A 17,669-nucleotide genomic window follows, 5' to 3' on the forward strand; every position below is an offset into this window, starting at 1 on the left:
TGTCAGGTCTTCAGGAGCGTCCCTTCTGTGATACAATGCGCCACCCTGTGTACACATTAAGTTACTGCATTCACAATTATAGACAGGCATCGTGACAGCCAGCGATTTGGGGTCCTCTTCGGAGTGAATGGAAGCTAATCTGAAGCTAATAGACAACACAGCTAAAAACAATCACTTTCTCCACGTCAGTTTGGGTTAGTAACGTCAGTAAGCGCGTTTTGTTAGCTTACGGACATCATCTGATGCAGGCTAGGCCAAAAATAACTTACATATCTGGTTTCTAAGAACTTTAAACTATAAAATTAGCCCAGCCTGGCTAGCCCAAGCTAGCTTAGCTGAGTGTGTTGACAAATAGTTTATGCCAACGTGTCTTCGCTTTGTTCATCTTTCCTGTTCAGGAGATGGATGGTTATCCTGGAGTCATTGGTGGGGATCCGACAAAACATCAAGAAAGACATTACTACCTGTTATCTGAGCTGCAAACCTTAGTCAAAGATTTACCAAGGTAATGTTACTTTCAGGGTTCATTTTGGGTGATGGGCATCCTTGACACTGCTGTAAGATGCTTGAAATAAACCTTGAAAATGCTGAAAAAAAAGAGTTTTGCCTTTAGAGAAGTTGTAGGAACCCAGTAGCTTACTTTGAAGGGAAGGTCACCATAACACATTTTTTAGGACGATGTATGTTCCCAGAAACTATCACGATAAACGATAGTTTCCAATTCAGTTTATTTACCAGACTCATGTCCAAAAGCCACACAAGACGGAGAAAAACAAACAAGAAAAAAAAACAAATACAAGAATTAAAATACATACAGATATTTGAGCCAATGTACTCTCAGTCTGGATGTGTACCTGGAGCAGCTCACAAAGGGATTTGAGAGTACCACCATGATACTGTTGGTGGACTCATCCAGACGTTGCATACATTTAAACATCACATTTCTTAAAAGTGCTTTCAGTGTGCTAACTCCTAGTTACAAATATCTGACTAGCACTCCCTCCTCTGGGAACCTTGAGTAAAATTCCCATTGCATCATTGTAGGCAACTTGTAACTTCTGCATTCTGGATTTATTTAGTATAGTATTGTTGAATCGATGTTGTTTTAGTTTTATAACAAAATTAGAGCATAATAAGTACATCCTTTTCCACAACAATTACCTTTTTAATTTTGAGAATATCAAACAATGGAATTGAAATGTGGAAAAGAAATATAAAAATATCCTAGATGAATAAAACAAATAAATAAACTACAACCAAAACAAATAAAATAGATTTTCAGGCTCTGATAACAAAACATTGAAATGAGATAATGATGAAGTATTATATTATTTTATTATTAAGATCACATATAAACCGCAGGAATGGTTGCTTGGGAAATATAGGTTTGTTTTTTTTGTGGCAATTTGTACTGCCTGTCCTGACATTTGTAGCATTACTTTAAACACAACAAAAAAGAGCACAAAAAGTCACGCATTTAAACGACAATATATTGAGTCCAGATGATAAGTCCATATAGTAATTATCATGACAGGCCTAGGGGTGGTTTAAAGCTACATCTTGATGATTATTGTTGTGTTTCTCCATGGTTAGCTCCTTCCAGCAGCGCCTGTCTTACAACACGCTGGGTGACCTAGCCCTGGCACTCATAGATGGGACGGTCTATGAGATTGTGCAGGGGCTCCTGGATATTCAGCATCTCACAGAGAAAAATCTCTACAACCAGAGGCAAAAGCTGCACTGTGAACACCAAGGTTGGTGCTTTCTTCTCTAAAAAAAAAAAAAAAAGAAAGAAGCTAGACAATGCCTGTTACCTGGATAGTTGCTGAATACAATCAGGAATCCCTTAAAATCTAGAACTACAGTCATGGAAAAAAATATGATAATGATTTTGGTTATTATGAAGAAAACCATAGAAAATGTCTAGATATCAGCTCTTAAATTAAACTCTTATGAGCTATTTTTGTTGTTATCATTATATTTGTCCAAACAAATGTACCTTTAGTTGTATCAGGCATTAAAATGAACAAGAAATTGAAGAAAACAATGGTCTAATAATTTTTTTCCTTGACTGTATATCAAGTACGAAATACAATGCACAATTAATCAAAATTAATATTAAAAAAAGACTAGTACAATATCCAAATCACAGGATATTTGTTGGATCTGCAGAGATGTCTCAGCCCCCAACTTGTACTCTATAGACTTGATTTTAATATAGTTTTCAATTGAAATTATAGTAATGAAAAAAATGTATCATTCCTTTCAACAGTATGAATCTTATTGTAATGCAACATAAGTATTCAATATTTTTTCCAAGTCAAATTGTGCAGCAGACATGCCCTTAGGGTAAAGTCAACTGTCAGTGTGATGCTTGACTGGTAACTTCTTTTGTGTACAGCACTCAAACAAGAACTTGTACGAAAAAACAAAGACGCGCTACAGTCATGCAAGTCTCACAACCTTGCACTTCTCAAAACTACCCAACAAGCAGAGCTAGAGGTAAGGTATTGAAATCCCATTACACCTGACTACTAAAAGGGCTTTAGTTAATGCTATATTCTTTTTGTTTAGCTAATAGTTGTGTGTTGTGTTATTAGGCTTTGGAAATTCGTGTGCGAGAGGAACAAAGGATGATGGATAAGAAGATTGTTGGAGAAATGGATCAAAAAGTGATAGACCAGCAGAACACCTTGGAGAAAGCAGGAGTCCCTGGATTTTATATCACCACCAATCCTCAGGTTAATGTCCACACCAGTCTACTTACTGTTAAAATGCAAACCAACACCAAAAATGTTAGGGCTTCACAGACAACATGATCTGTGTGATGCACCCAAATGTCCACCAGATGGTGCTGTATGTCCTAGCTGATTGCTCTTCTACTATTATGTTTTATTTCAGGAGCTGACGATGCAGATGAACCTACTTGAATTGATCCTGAAGCTTCAACAGAAGGAGTCACAATCTGGGATTTGAGAATGAGGCCTTATTGAACAAAAAGGGGGGGATCATGCACTGACCACAGTGCATATGGTAAAACATATGAGGAACTATGTGATTCTACATGTGTGGTGGCATTGTTCTCTATAATAACATGTTTATCACGTGTTGTTAGAAGAGTAATATTCACCTTTAAAGCATGGAGGGGAAGGCTGGTTCTCCTGCGTACAAGTAAGGTGTTTGTCCCGGAGGAGAGCAGCAGCAGGTTATGACAGCATAGATTGTCAAGCACTGAAATGCTGTGTCACACATTGGGAAATTAGTAAATTGATGTGTTGGAAATCCTTTACACACACAGAGAGAGATATACATACTTAAGTTAAGTATTAAGGGTGCAGGCTCTGCTGAAAATGAAATAGTACAGGGTCATGTTGACACAGGTGGTTCTACCTGTGATTAATGTTGTGGCCTTCCTGCAGTGAGATGGTCTTAAAGGACCTTCTGGTGCCTTTGACTGAAGTGTTGGTTTCAGTGTTTTGATTATGTTTTTAACACTTTATTGTTTATTTATTTATTTAGACATGAAGGACATTTTATAACAGTATTTCCTATTTTTTCCCCATAAGTTCCCCACTGATGCTACTTTTTTGTATATGAGTTTATATTTGTTTATATTGATATTTTTAAAATATCAGTTTATGTTTACTGTCCTACATAAATGAACAAATTGGCAACAATGAACAATTGAATTAATTATATAATATACAGATGAACATGACCAGTATGGATGGTAGCATATGATAGCATCTGTTGATTTTGCATTTCATGCATATTTTGTTTCATAAAACAAAGTTCTCTCAAAATGTCTCAGTCTTCTGTGAATGATTTATCAGAATTCTGTTATTTTATTGTAAATCGTTGCAGTTCAGTCATTTCTTGAACACTGTGTTCCAAATTATTTCACTGGGAGGGTGCCACTGCTCACCAGTCCATGAAGAGCCAATTTGAACATGCAGCTGTTCACCTTTTGAAAAACAAACCTTAGGCCTGTTCTGTCTTAAACTGAGATTAATATAATTAATATGTGTTCATTTCATTCCACCTGGACCAAGGTTATTATAGTTAACTAAAATAAATAATAAAATGAATAAAAAAAACTTCTCGTTAACTGAAATACTAATAGAAACTAGACTGTAGAATAAAGTAAAAAAACTAAAAGAAAATGGTGTGTCCTCAAACTAATAAATTAAAAATATACATACAGAAACGGTCTACATGAAAAGATTAGCTTATGTCTGAATTTCTGAACTAATGAGTTAAATCTCAGGATTCAAAGTTTTTTGGGGGGAAAATATCTTGTTTTTCTAAATGAATGAGAAAAATTGTGTTTTTATTGAGATGATTATCTGAGTGTCAATTTAGTGGAAATGAACAGAAATATACTTTTCTATGAAAACTTTCAGAAATATATTTGCTTTTTTCTCATAATTCTTCAATAATTATCACAATATTTCAGAAAACAAGTCCAAAATCCATCCTTTCATACACTTGAACTATGGTAATACAAATTGTATTGAAACTTTTCATTACCTATACTTGCTGCTTACTTAAAACCCTCTGGAGTCCATGAAAGCACCACTTGAAACTCCATGTCGGATTTTTTGGATGATATTCAGCCAAGTAAAACCAGAGATATTGTCAAATATATGTAGTATAAAATATTGAACTAGACGTTATCCTCATTTAACCTGTTATATGTTATATATGCAACCTGTATTCATATTTGCAATATTTAAAATTCTGTGTTTTGGAACATAATTTTCAAGATCAGATTATGTTTCCTTTGTTTCTTTTGGGTTCAAAATTTTGATCAAGTAAGTCAAAGTTAAAAATGAATGATCAGGACATATAGGTGAGGTTGCGCTGAAAAAACTGATACCAACATGGCATGGTATAGATATTTTAACGGGCATAGCTGAAGATTTCAGAGGGTTAACATACATGTATGTTAACCCTCTGTAAAATCATAAATTATCAGTAAGCAAAAAAAATAAAATAATATGGTGTAGAGTAATGTTTATATGAAACTATTTAATTTGAAAAAATGTCATATTTTAATTGAATTGGCTCATTTAATGTATCTCAACATTGAGACCACAGTTGTGGGACATGAACAAAAGTAGTGTTTGGACCCATAAAATGCTTCATAAATTGTATTAAATCAGTTAGTTTTAGTTAGTTTTTATTTTTCAATGTCAAGATGTGCAATAACACTGTATATATTTATCAAGCACCATGGGACAAATTTTAACATAAATCCAAAATTTCACTGCTGGGACTTAAAAATGCCCGTGGTTGCAGAAACACTCACATAGTGACATTCATGACTGTCAAACCCGTTTTAATGTATATTGACATACAGTCTTGGTCCGGGGACCCCCTCTGGGCCCACTGCTCTGAATAATCTCCTATTCTGCCGTAACATGGGTGGGGCTCAGAGGGGAAGCCCTGAGGATAATGGTGACTGTGCCTTTAAGAAGCAGTCCAGGCAGTGCATGTTGGTGGTTTTATTCCTCAGCGCACCTTCTGCTCCATCACCAGACGATGCACCCTGGCAACTTCTCACAGCATCGGACCTGCAGCACAAATGAGAGACCCTGAACAACAACGGTAAAGCCATGATTGTATTTCTTATCAGTGAGGTTTCTCTCTCTTTTTTTCTTTTATAACAAAGGGTGCCCTGTCAAATAATCACACCTGCTCACGCACGTAATAGGAGTACGATGTCGCTCCGCATATCCAGGAGAGGAAAAGTCTAATGCGCTAACGATCCTCTTTCTGCGTCCGTTTCCATTTTGTTTTAAATTATTCATTTGGAATAAAAACGACGCTAATGCCATTCGTCGGCTAGTGCCTCCACTTCGGTCATGCATATAAACGGATGGTGCATGTAGTGTGAACGGATCGTGTAGTTTATGGCGGGGGGTTTATTTCTAGAGGGGAATAAAGCGTTACGTAATTATAACGGAGGCGTCCTGTTGTCGCCATATGCCTATCGAGGGCAGGAATCAGATGTTGCACCGCCCAGAACAAAAAGATAAATATTGGTCCTCAGTGATGGAAAGCCTAAACACGCTGACAGCTGTCAAACCAGTAAAAAATACATCTAAATCTCTTGTCGTTACAGTATTTTAAGCTTTTATTTTACACATCGGCGCACCGGATGTCTTTTTAGATGACGTGGACTGGCCTCGTACTAATGAGTGCCACTGCCACATATGCAGGCCTCATTGGCGAATCTAAATAAGATACAAACATTTGAATTGGTTACCAGCCAGATAGACTATATCTCAAATAGGTTTACTGAGCAGTGGGATAAATTTGGGATTATTTTCTTATTTTTTAAATATGATTTACTGCAAGAAAATTTGCTGTTTTTAAAACTACTCAACCTACAAAGCTAAATGACATGTATTTACAAAGCAAAATGTTACTCCTAGACAGCCATTATAATCAGAATATCAAACCAACTTATTAATATTATTTAATAATTTAATAATGACTATCACCAAAGCTTTATGAAATGCATGTTCATTTCTGTCGTTTTTCCTGTTCTGACTCATACCTTATGTCAATATTGTGCTTTGTCTCACAGGTCAGCTTCATAGACATGTAATGGATCCAGTGTGACTGCTTCAAATCCATCCTGCCCAGCTGGCCTTTCAAACTCTGTAGCTATGGCAACTTGTCCGAGAGGCTGCACCCCAGCGGTGCGCCTTTGTCAGAAACTGAACCGACTCAAGACACTGGATGATGACATGATGGCCACGTCGCTGAAACGCTGCCTCTCCACCCTGGACCTGACTCTGTTGGGAGTGGGTGGCATGGTGGGCTCTGGGCTTTATGTCCTGACAGGAACAGTTGCTAAAGACATGACTGGGCCCGCTGTCATCGTGTCCTTCATTTTTGCAGGTATCGCTTCTCTACTGGCTGCCTTTTGTTATGCAGAGTTTGGAGCACGCATTCCCAAAACAGGATCTGCCTACATGTTTACCTATGTCTCTGTGGGAGAGGTGTGGGCCTTTCTCATTGGTTGGAATGTGATTCTGGAGAACATGATTGGTGGAGCTGCTGTGGCACGTGCCTGGAGTGGCTACCTGGACTCCATTTTTAACCACGCCATCCAGAACTACACAGAGACTCACATTATGCAGTGGAACGTGCCCTTCCTTGCCCATTACCCAGACCTCCTCGCTGCAGGGATTCTAGTAGTTGCCTCGTTCTTCATTTCCTTTGGAGTTCAAGTGTCCTCTTACCTCAACCACATCTTCTCCACTATAAGCATGGGTGTCATCATTTTCATCCTGGTGTTTGGCTTTATGCTGGCTGAACCAGCTAATTGGAGCGAGAAAGAAGGAGGTTTTGCACCGTTCGGGCTATCTGGAATACTGTCTGGCTCAGCCACGTGCTTCTATGCATTTGTCGGCTTTGATGTAATTGCTTCCTCAAGTGAGGAGGCAAAGAACCCACAGAAAGCTATTCCCATTGCCACTGCGATCGCTCTTGCATTGGCAGCGACAGCCTACATCCTGGTCTCTACAGTGCTCACACTGATGGTACCCTGGCATACACTGGACCCCAACTCAGCTCTGGCAGATGCTTTCTTCCGCCGGGGTTACAGCTGGGCTGGAGTTATTGTGGCAATAGGTTCCATCTGTGGTGAGTGTCAATCTTAATTTTCTCAAATTAAAGGTATATTATGCAGTAATTGTTGCTTACTGTTTGTAAACACAACATTGAATCTTGGCCCTTCCTTCCTGGCTCAACAAGTGAAAGCAAACTCCAGATTCATTCTTGCTTTGAAATAAGCTTTGTGCTTTTTTTATGACGGTGTTTCCACTATTTTGATAGCTTCATGTCCAAATGGTGTCGCCCATAAACATCCCAAACACAGAAAAATGAAAAGAAAGGGTCAGGGTCTCTGCAGACACAGACAGCACCACACACTTCTAGTGGGTCATAAGTGATGATTGAGAGCAGTTACTTTTGTATTTTCTTTAGGAAAATCCTGCATAGTATGCATTTAAGAAGTTTAATTTAAACAACTGTTAGACTAGGTATAATAGCAAATGTATGGTATTGCTTTATACTCAGCTGTATTAATAGCACAGTGCTATTTTCTGGCTAATGTTCTGTTAATGACTCTCTGTTTTCATTTCTAGCCATGAACACCGTGCTGCTCTGTAATCTCTTCTCCCTCCCTCGGATTGTGTACGCCATGGCAGAGGATGGGTTATTCTTCTCCATTTTTGCACGCGTCAATCCCGTCACCAAAGTCCCCGTCAATGCTATATTGGTGTTTGGGATCCTCATGTCCATTATGGCTCTCATCTTTGACCTGGAGGCCTTGGTTCAGTTCCTGTCCATTGGCACCCTCCTGGCGTACACCTTTGTGGCAGCGAGTGTTATTGTGCTGCGCTTTCAGCCTGAGAAAACCAGCTCCAAGGAAACCAGTTCCACATCTCCCAACCCAAATGCTGAGCCTTCCCCTGCCCCCTCAGAGTCTCAGACCATAACTGAAGACAGCGGAGAGCTGAAGCAGTACGAGTCCTTCTCTGACAAACTCCAGCTGGTGGAGAGACAGGCGTCAAGAGAGCGGCGTGGTGTCGGGCAGCTGAAAGCCTACTGGGAACCGTACCTGGGAAAGCTGCTGGGGGACTGTGAGCCGGGTGAAGTGGTGGCCCTCTGCGTGCTGACTCTGATAGTGAGCTCAGTCTCCCTCTGTGCCGTGCTAGAATTTGGAACCAAACAGCTGCAGCTGCCACTTTGGAGCTTTACAATGCTGCTGGTGATCTTTAGCTTAGCCCTTGTTATCAGCCTGGCACTCATATGGATTCACGAGCCACAAACAAACAGCAAAACATTCCAGGTGAGCTCCTTATGTTTTTTTCCCACTATTACACAACTCTATGTGCATTATGATGATTGCATACTGCCATATTTCACATTGTCTGGCCCTCAGATTGACTTTGTGCTTCTTGTGACCCTGTAGTGGAAGCAACAATCATGCTCAACAGTTAATTGTTATTAAAGTGGTGCATTTGTCGTGCAGCCAGCTATTACTGTCATGAAAATTATATTAAATATGATTGGAGTATGACTAGTGTTTTATTGTTGTGCAGGTACCTTTGGTTCCATTGACTCCAGCTGCCAGTATCCTCTTTAATGTATTCCTCATGATGAAGCTCAGCCATCTAACCTGGATTAGATTCACCGTTTGGATCGCTGTAGGTAAGAAAGCCCCAGAACTCAGGCAGAAAAACCTCTCTCCTTGCCTCTCTTACTCTGTCTCTCAAACATATTCCTGCTAAACTAATCCATGACATCAAAGTTGACACTTAATTGATTTATTGTAAGCACAGGGTAAACAACTTCTCTGCGAAAACGCTGCGTTGCATTTTGTGATATTGGTTCCTTAAAGGTAGACTAACCCACAATGCACTCATGACCTGCAATGAATGTTATCTCAGTAAATAGTTAAATACACAGCCATAAGACCTGCCAGGCGAACTTTATGTACACAAGAGTTACATCACGACACTAAGGGAGAAGAGAAGGTTTTTCCATTTTGTCAGCAACCCTCTGTGGATGTAGGAGATGGTCAACAGTGTTAATGCCCTGTCAGTAAGGGGAGGATCACTGGGGAAACATGATTAGCTGCATTAGCTTAAGGCTTCTCTGGACCAGTAAACCATTTAAAGACTACTGTCAGACTGCAGCAAGTTAACAAGATGCACATATATAGAGTATTGCACTTGACAGGGTCTTAGGCTAGGCTGTCAGCCTCTGAACAGGTTTCCCTAGAGAAAGTAAACGGCACTTTCCTTTCATAATGATCAGTGAAAAAAAAAGTGTAATTACTTTAGTGGAGAGTTTAGGTGAAGTTAAGACTACAGAGAGGGTTTTGATATCCTACAAGTTATGCTTTAAGTTCAGAAAATAGCATCACTTTATTGTGATGCAGCCTTTAAAATCAGGAAGATATACCATATTGGGATATCCCAAATATAGGACGATATTTAGTCTCGAATCACAATATCGCTTTATCGTTATATTACCCAGCCCTAGTTGCAGCTCTTAAATGCAGTAAAACATTGGATCCGTCATTATCCGTCATATTGGCCTTGTGTTAATCCAGTTCCGTAAAAAAAAATTTTCAAACTCACTTTGAAAATAAAGAACTTCAACGAAAGATCAGTTATGGTCCCTCTTAAGTTTATTAATTTTATCTGATGAGTGACCCCCAGGCAAAACAAATTGAATATCCCTGCAGTAGACTCTCAGTCTTGTAAGTAACTTAAAAAATTGGAACATCAAAACAGGCTTTTATAACACAAATACATTGGTTTTGCCCAAACCAGAACATAAACCAAAACATTGTACTCCTTGTGAAGACAGATACAGACACAAAATATTTCGTCCCTCTCCCAGGTCTCTTCGTGTATTTTGGCTATGGGATCTGGCACAGTAAGGAAGGCAGGCGGGAGCTGCAGCCCAAAGACATGGCCGCCCGGTACGTGGTGTTGCCCAGCGGCAGCTTGGTAGAGACAGTGCAGTCTGTCCAGCCTGAGGGACAAGTGGACAGCTCGACGCAGCACATCAGCCCCACCACTGCCCCGACAGCTGAGGAGTTTGTAGGAAAGAGATGATGTGTGACCAAACACAATTATTACTACTGCCTGGTATTGTCTGTTGTCTCCCACTCATATGCTGTACTATTACTCGTGTTCTTTCTGTATCTCACTCCCTTTAGCGTGTGACTGGCCTGCCACAGTCTGTTCTCGTTGCTCTGCAAATGTAAGCACACCACAGAATGGGATGCACGCTCTCTGTCTCGTTGTGAAGCCTATTTGTATATCTTGTAATACTCGAATGTACAGTAGAGAGCTTTATTACTGTCCTGTAAACTCCGAGCATCAAAGTTGTGTTATATCCTTTAAGACCAGCTCTTCTCTTGCAACCTTTGTCAGAATCCACATGGTTCTAGGTTATATATGGTGCTTTCTTTGTGACAAACTTTCAGTTAAGTATACTCAGTGGAAGATTTTTTTAAATGCTAACACGGATCTGAAGCTGGAAAATCAACATTCACTAACACTTTTGAAGATGTCATTTTGAGCATATGAAGCATTCATACATTGCACGTTTGTTTTTGTTTTTTTTAGCTAAGCAGCGGAATGCACCGACTTTTGCAAGTTTACATTTTTTGCCTACTTTTCTCACATTTTTCACCCCAAGCTCTAATCATTTGGATCTTCTTAGTCCATCTGCTCCATTTGGTACTCATAGATTGCCCTAATTATAGTGATTACTGACAAATTATTTAATCCCATATTCTAAGATATGTATTTATTTTTCTACAATTACTGTTGATACGTTGCTCTTATATCACTCTTATATCTTCAGTTTCCTGTTTCTGTTATTTTTGTGTTTCAGTATGTTTTGCATGTACCTCTATTAAGTCTCCTGTAATTTATGTTCACCTTTTAAGTGGCTGACAACACTTCAGTGCTTCATTTAATCCCCTAAACCTCATCTCATGACCCTGCTCTTATTTGTGTCACTGATCTTGCTCTTGTGCAATCTTTTCTCACGCACATTTAGACAGCATCCCGTTACCCTTTCTCCCAGTTGGTATGAGATTAGAAATCAAAGCTCATGAAAAACTGAGCTTTTATTTATTTTATTAACTGAGAGATAAGGAGCACAAATAAGGCATGCACAAACCTAGTGAATGTGAATCTTCACACAGGGTAGAAAATGGGCAGATTGGTTATTATGTCAAACCTCGGATGTGCTCCATCTCTCCGAGGCCTCCGTAATCCCAGCAGATTTGTATTAGTCCCTGTCGCCAGTCTGCAGTTTGACCTAGATTAGAGAAGCACACGTGAGAATGCTCATACAGATAACATTCCCACAGAATACTCTTGTAAACAGCAGTGTCAATAAGTGAACGTGAGGCTTTATTTTTTATAACATAAGTAAATGTACTTAAAAGATCCCAATGAATTTTATGTTTTTGTCGATTTCAGTTTGTGTTTGCATGTGTTACATAAGAAACCGATGGCCTTAAACGTGCTGTAATCGATGCAGACTGATTCCCAAAGTTAAAGTAATCAGTCTTGATGATTTTGTCGTTAAATTAATTTCTCAGTTAGATAAAAAGTTCTGCACAAAGACGTCATGCTTTCTAGTTATTAAACCAAAACACAAACATAGAAGAGAGCGTACAGTAAAGGAGGCATTTTTGGCGTGATTTCATAGAATTTTGTACAACTTTGCACACTGAAAACTATTGTCTGATAATTTTCTGTTTGACAGTTTTATGCTTTGGATGTTGGGGCCAGTGACAGATGTTGATACTGTGGTGCTTTTTTAAGCTGAACGTTCTCTCACCTCTTTCTCTGTCTCTTTTGTGCCAGGAAGCACAGTTATAAATGACCCAATTCTTTTCTTACTTCTGAATAGTATTGTACTCTGTACTTGCACATTAAGTTATCAACTCTTTCTGTTATTGTGTATGTCTGTATAAAATGCAAACGATTGTGTTATAAGTAAAAAATAAATGTTTTGAAGCAGCATTTACAAAAATCTAAATTGTGGAATATTCTCATTGCAGTCTCACCTTTAGGGAGTCACATCCTACAAAGTTTATAATACAGAAATGAGGTAAATTGTTTCAGAAAAGGCTCATCACATATAACACACTTCTGTAAATGTGCTGTTGGGTTGTTTCAATAAGACATTTCAAACTTATAGCAAAATGTATATCATGTATTTCTGTCGTGCAATCAAGGGTCAACTAAAATGTTGGTTTATTCATTTTTTAATGGCTTTTATCTTTTTTTTTCAAATAACAATTCTCTCTTTATCAAAAGACATCATTTTTATAATCTCATATCCAGTGCTGTCTGTCATATAAATATTAAGAGTGTATTTCTACATGCCGTAGTTAATATGAATTAATCGTTTAGTCAGCTTCAATTACATGCATGGTGAAACAGCTGTATAGTTAACCCAATTTAAGGATTAACCCTCAGGTCATGAGCTGTCTTTTAGGTGAGTGAAATGACTGATCAGGTGTTCATTCAGGTAATAATGGTGAGAGCTTGGTGTTAGTATGAATACTAATGTTATCCTGTTTGCATTTAGTAACTTATTGTCATCCGTCAGGTTTTCTGAAAACTGATCTGAACAAATACAAGATGTGTTTGACTGTAACAGCTCTGTCACAAGTCCCTTGTTCCCTATTAGACTCAGATTACACAACTGAGCTCATGGCATCTCATATTACCACTGCAAAACAAGCCTGATGACGTGTGGTGCCGACACAAAGGCGACAAGCGAGAAGCGTTGACTCGCATTGATCTACAGTATGTGTGGCCTTGATCTCGAAGCACTAATGAGCACTAACTGACAGATTATCTTTAAGGGACTGAAATAAATAATACCATCAGACACGCCCTCTTCTGGAATCCACAAGGAAAAAGGAAGAGAGGCCGGCCAAGAAACAGTTGGCGGTGTGACCTGGAGGCAGATGTGAGGAGATCTGGCCATACATGGGGAGAGCTCGAGAAATTGGCCCAGGACTGAGACAACTGGAGAGCCTTTGTTCGTGGCCTATGCCCAAAGTTGAGCGGTAGCTGTAATATTGAAATAAAGGAGTGTACTTATTCAGCTGAGCATGAGTCCTGTAAGCTCTTGCGTTTCCATGGAAACATCCCCCTCCCCTCCCTCATCAGATAGCATTTAAAAGCTATCAACACATCTTTCTCCGTGTCATTGTTTGTGTGAAACTCAAGGTTGCCCATTTACACAGAAACATGTGACTCATCTCCTGTGAAGGCTACCCATACAGATACATCCTGCATATCATATATCCAGAAACCTAATATGCAAGACATTAATACTCTATTCGAAGTGAATAAAATAACACTCCTCCTTTTATACACCCACAGTAAGTTTATTATATAAATTAAACTGAGCATAATGAGAAATTTAGTCCAAACTGTGACAATCAACTGTTCTAAGTGCACAATGACAATATAAAATTACAAAGGTTAATGCAATGCATGCAACGAAAATTTATTTTATGAGTCACGTAGTAGTTGCCAAACATCTTCACAAAAAACTGTCCTTTCTCAAACATTTACATATTCAGTGTTTTATTTATTTTTTCTGATTCGAGCTTCTGGAGTGAAAGAGGAAAGACCCACTGCGTGTTTTTGTGTGGCTTTTAGAAGCAGTGGAGCCTGTGTTGAGGTGGAGTGTTTGTAGGTGAAGTTGCAGAGATGAGGGGGAGGCGGGGGCAGCGGACACACGATCCTCTGACCCGGCTGACTCCAGACCACTTTCCCCTCGCCTTGCTTCCCTCCTGCTGTTACTGTATCCCAGCCCTGCTGCGCTGCTGCTCTGCCTGTGGTACAAAGGAGAATTAAGGCCACACAAGAAACACAGCATGGCCATTCTTCATTTATAATGTTTGCAGCATTCTACTTGTGTTCAAAAGTATTTTTAAAGAAATGCAACTTACAATGGACTCTTTTGCATTTGTGTCAGGTGATGTTGTTGTTTTTCTACCGGTGTGCTGGGCAGAGAGACGCTCCATGCCTGCTGAGGTGAGGCTTCCTGTTGATGAAAATAATATTCAAATTATGCATTTTTAACAGCCACTAAGTTCTTTCAAGTTAACAAGTTTCCATCCGTCCTACCCTGGAGGCATTATTTTGTGCTCTGTCCCTCAGTTTCACAAGGCTGGTGTGCAGGGTGGTGTTTTCCTGCTCCAGAGTTTTTATACGAATGTTATTTGCCTGCAGCTGCTGCTCCATATCCAACAGATAATTTCCTGTACCTTGAAAATAGGCAATCAAATACATGTAAATACTTACAGCATGACTCCAGTACTCACAAAATAAGCAGTTGAGGAATACAAGATTCATATATTAAGTAATGCATGTAGGTTTCTGCAAACACCAACGGAAAAGTAGCTACCTGGTGCGCTAGCCCTTGTGCCTGAGCGACATTTTAGCTCTTTGATTTTTAATGTTTAGATCACTTTGGCTGTGTTAATGCACATGGCAAGGGTATGCCTATGACTTTTTATTTTATTTGTAAGTTTAACCTCAGCTCCTTTAATAACATAAAAACAGATTCTCAGAATCTTCACAACAAAAATGCCCCACCTGAAACCCATTAAAAACTAATTTTTTGATCCCATAGTCCAGTGCAGCATAAAACCATCCATTCTATTATACCAGACTTTCATTAAAGGAGTTTTATGTACATACAATTAGGCGATGTCAGTCAGTGGTTGATTCACGCAAGACCGTTATATCTTACAGACAAATATTATATAATTGCCTACTTTGTGGTTGGGCATGAGCCAAAGGGCTGAGCTCCGGGAAAGCCACCAACAGCCTCTCCCTCTCCCTTAAAGCTTGCCCGTGTTCCTTCAGGTCGGCCACGCTTTTCTTCAGCTTGCCTACATGTGTTTCCAGTGTCTGCTTCTCCTTTTGGAGCTCTAAACAGAGGCCCTTGTGGAAAGAGCATTACAGCATGAGCCAGTTTTTTTTAAATTATGAATTGCCTGGTAATGCTGCGCCAAAGAACTCCAGTTTACCTGCTGCTGAGTCAGCTGAGCTTGCATTTGTTCCTTCTCCTCTGACATCTGTTGCAGCTGACTGTGAAGGTCGAGCTGCCTCTCTTCCCTCTCCCCTAATCGTCTCTGCAGCTCTTCACACTCTTCGTCGAGAGCGTCCACTCTCGTTAGCAAAGACTTCTGCTTAGCCTGCATTGACTAAATGCACCCACACACAAAAAACAAAGCTGTATAAATATATTTGAACAGTCTCCAGCTAGTAATAACAAATAATTCTGTGTTTGTGATGACACTGACCTCTTGCTGACGACAAGCGCTGTCGTATTTGACTGTCTCTTTGTCAAGACAGAGTTGAGTTTCAGAGATTTGACTCTCTAACTGCTGGATCCTTTGTTGTAGTTTACAACGGGCCTCTTCCTCCATGTGCAAGGTCCTCACTTTCTCCTGCAGCACATTCTTTTCATGTTCTACCACATAATAAAACGATACATCATACAGGATTTGGTTATTTTAAGTGTATTTCATAAAATTCTGCAAAATGTGAACAATACATCCTTACCAAGTGCTTGTAGGGCATTTTGCTGTTGTGCTACTTTCTCTTTCAGTCTGGAATTACTCTCCTCCAAGCACAATGTTTCTGTTACAAACATATTTAACATGTTGTAAATGTGATCTCAAGTTTGCATCTTATTTATTTGTGATTTTTCTTCACCTCTTTTGAATTGTTGTTGCTCCTCCTGTAGCCTGTGCTCTGTTTCTTTCATGGATCTCTGTGCTTTACTCAGTGAAAACTCCAGCTGGACTATGTTCGCTTGGTGTTTTTCCATCTCTTGCTTAAATTCTTTTTGTGTTCTTTCCAGGCGAGACCTGAATCTCTCACGATCTGTTTCTGCTGCAGCCAATCTGTCTTTAAGAGGCTGCACGGTGCCCCGCACATCTTGTAGATGTTTTGCCAGCCGGCGCATGTCTCTGAGCTGCTCGTTCGCCCACTGGGTGACATCCGCTGCTGTCATATGGCCCAGCTCCAGGGTGTCTTCCACAGCAGCTAAGAGTGGTTGCAGAGATGAGGGCAGGCTCTCACTCTGAAGCAATTCCACCAGAGCATGTCCTGTTTTTATCAAAGTGGATTGTACTTGGTGGCATGCATTGCAGGGAACAAGGGATGATTCATAAGTCTGGCAGCTTACATTGTGGCAGTCAACTTTAGGATAGCATGGGGTGTTATTCTGTGGCAAAAACTCTAATGAGTTTGTTGAAGACCAGGCAGATAAGTGATGTCTGCTTTGGGAGGAGGCTGATGACACTGACTCAGTCCCATCACTGTCAAATGCTTTTGTCTGCTTCTTGAGGTCTCTGTAGGTCCCCTAAAAGAAAAAAGAATGCACATAAGGTAATGAGATCTATAAGTTTTCTCTTAATATGTTTTTGCATTACTATCACATTTTAATATTCACTTACAAACAGCAGATTTCCTACCTTAAAGTTGGAAAATTGAACTAAATTACTCCAGTAGTTTCTCACTACAAGACCAACTGACAGGCATCCTTTCTGCGGGGTTTGTTCTCTCCTGTGGCTGCACCTGATTTGCTCAACATAAGCACTGAAGCTTTGTAGAAGAAGCAGCAGTCTTGTTCAAAGAGGAGAGATAAGAGATAACGGTGTCCTTAAAGGAAAGTCCTTGAGGAATATTTGTTAATTTGATATAGTGTTGGGCTGTGTATTACCTGTCAATTACCAGCTCCAATAACACAATGTGGGAGTGCTGATTAAATGCATCCTCCCCATCAGCGAAGTCATATTGCTCCAGTAGAGCTAGCATGTCCAGATTACATGAAAGTTTATCTGGGAACTTCCAGGAGGAAAAGCGGACTGGTCCGGTTCTAGAAAATACGTCTAAAATCGCTCCTTGAAGGTCGACAACGTCTTTTCGGAGACTTTCGATACAGTCCTGACGACCCAAGAACTGAGTCATGTCTGACCAGCTTGCTTTTAGTCTATTCTCTCTGTCTGATACAGCAAGCAGAGCGAGTAGGTCTAGTTTGTTGACATCACATCTCCTGGGCAACCTCCA

The 17,669-nt window shown here is 39.7% G+C and overlaps 4 protein-coding genes across 4 annotated transcripts; 2 read left to right on the forward strand and 2 right to left on the reverse strand.

Annotated features, from left to right (window-relative positions):
* Nucleotides 1–87: 87 nt before the first annotated feature.
* dgcr6 (DiGeorge syndrome critical region gene 6) lies at nucleotides 88–3,803 on the forward strand. The gene is made up of 6 exons (XM_059337403.1): nucleotides 88–194; nucleotides 399–505; nucleotides 1,594–1,754; nucleotides 2,402–2,502; nucleotides 2,601–2,741; nucleotides 2,902–3,803. Exons 2-6 carry the CDS (start codon nucleotides 402–404, stop codon nucleotides 2,974–2,976), a joined length of 582 nt encoding a protein of 193 aa, XP_059193386.1. The 5' UTR covers nucleotides 88–194; nucleotides 399–401; the 3' UTR covers nucleotides 2,977–3,803.
* Nucleotides 3,804–5,453: 1,650 nt separating this feature from the next.
* slc7a4 (solute carrier family 7 member 4) lies at nucleotides 5,454–12,579 on the forward strand. The gene is made up of 5 exons (XM_059337402.1): nucleotides 5,454–5,610; nucleotides 6,596–7,659; nucleotides 8,163–8,869; nucleotides 9,123–9,231; nucleotides 10,432–12,579. The coding sequence occupies exons 2-5, from the start codon at nucleotides 6,678–6,680 to the stop codon at nucleotides 10,647–10,649; spliced, it is 2,016 nt and encodes a 671-aa protein (XP_059193385.1). The 5' UTR covers nucleotides 5,454–5,610; nucleotides 6,596–6,677; the 3' UTR covers nucleotides 10,650–12,579.
* A 1,369-nt stretch (nucleotides 12,580–13,948) lies between these two features.
* LOC131975328 (coiled-coil domain-containing protein 157-like) lies at nucleotides 13,949–14,930 on the reverse strand. The gene is made up of 3 exons (XM_059337964.1): nucleotides 14,712–14,930; nucleotides 14,534–14,628; nucleotides 13,949–14,416 (listed from the first exon to the last, which is right to left on the reverse strand). Exons 1-3 carry the CDS (start codon nucleotides 14,874–14,876, stop codon nucleotides 14,170–14,172), a joined length of 507 nt encoding a protein of 168 aa, XP_059193947.1. The 5' UTR covers nucleotides 14,877–14,930; the 3' UTR covers nucleotides 13,949–14,169.
* A 345-nt stretch (nucleotides 14,931–15,275) lies between these two features.
* LOC131975327 (coiled-coil domain-containing protein 157-like) lies at nucleotides 15,276–17,585 on the reverse strand. Its single transcript, XM_059337963.1, has 7 exons — nucleotides 17,323–17,585; nucleotides 17,075–17,225; nucleotides 16,311–16,962; nucleotides 16,158–16,235; nucleotides 15,896–16,065; nucleotides 15,620–15,796; nucleotides 15,276–15,533 (listed from the first exon to the last, which is right to left on the reverse strand). The coding sequence occupies exons 1-7, from the start codon at nucleotides 17,568–17,570 to the stop codon at nucleotides 15,336–15,338; spliced, it is 1,674 nt and encodes a 557-aa protein (XP_059193946.1). The 5' UTR covers nucleotides 17,571–17,585; the 3' UTR covers nucleotides 15,276–15,335.
* Between the last annotated feature and the right edge of the window lie 84 nt (nucleotides 17,586–17,669).

Source organism: Centropristis striata, chromosome 7 (assembly GCF_030273125.1).
Source record: "Centropristis striata isolate RG_2023a ecotype Rhode Island chromosome 7, C.striata_1.0, whole genome shotgun sequence".
Classification (NCBI taxonomy): domain Eukaryota; kingdom Metazoa; phylum Chordata; class Actinopteri; order Perciformes; family Serranidae; genus Centropristis; species Centropristis striata.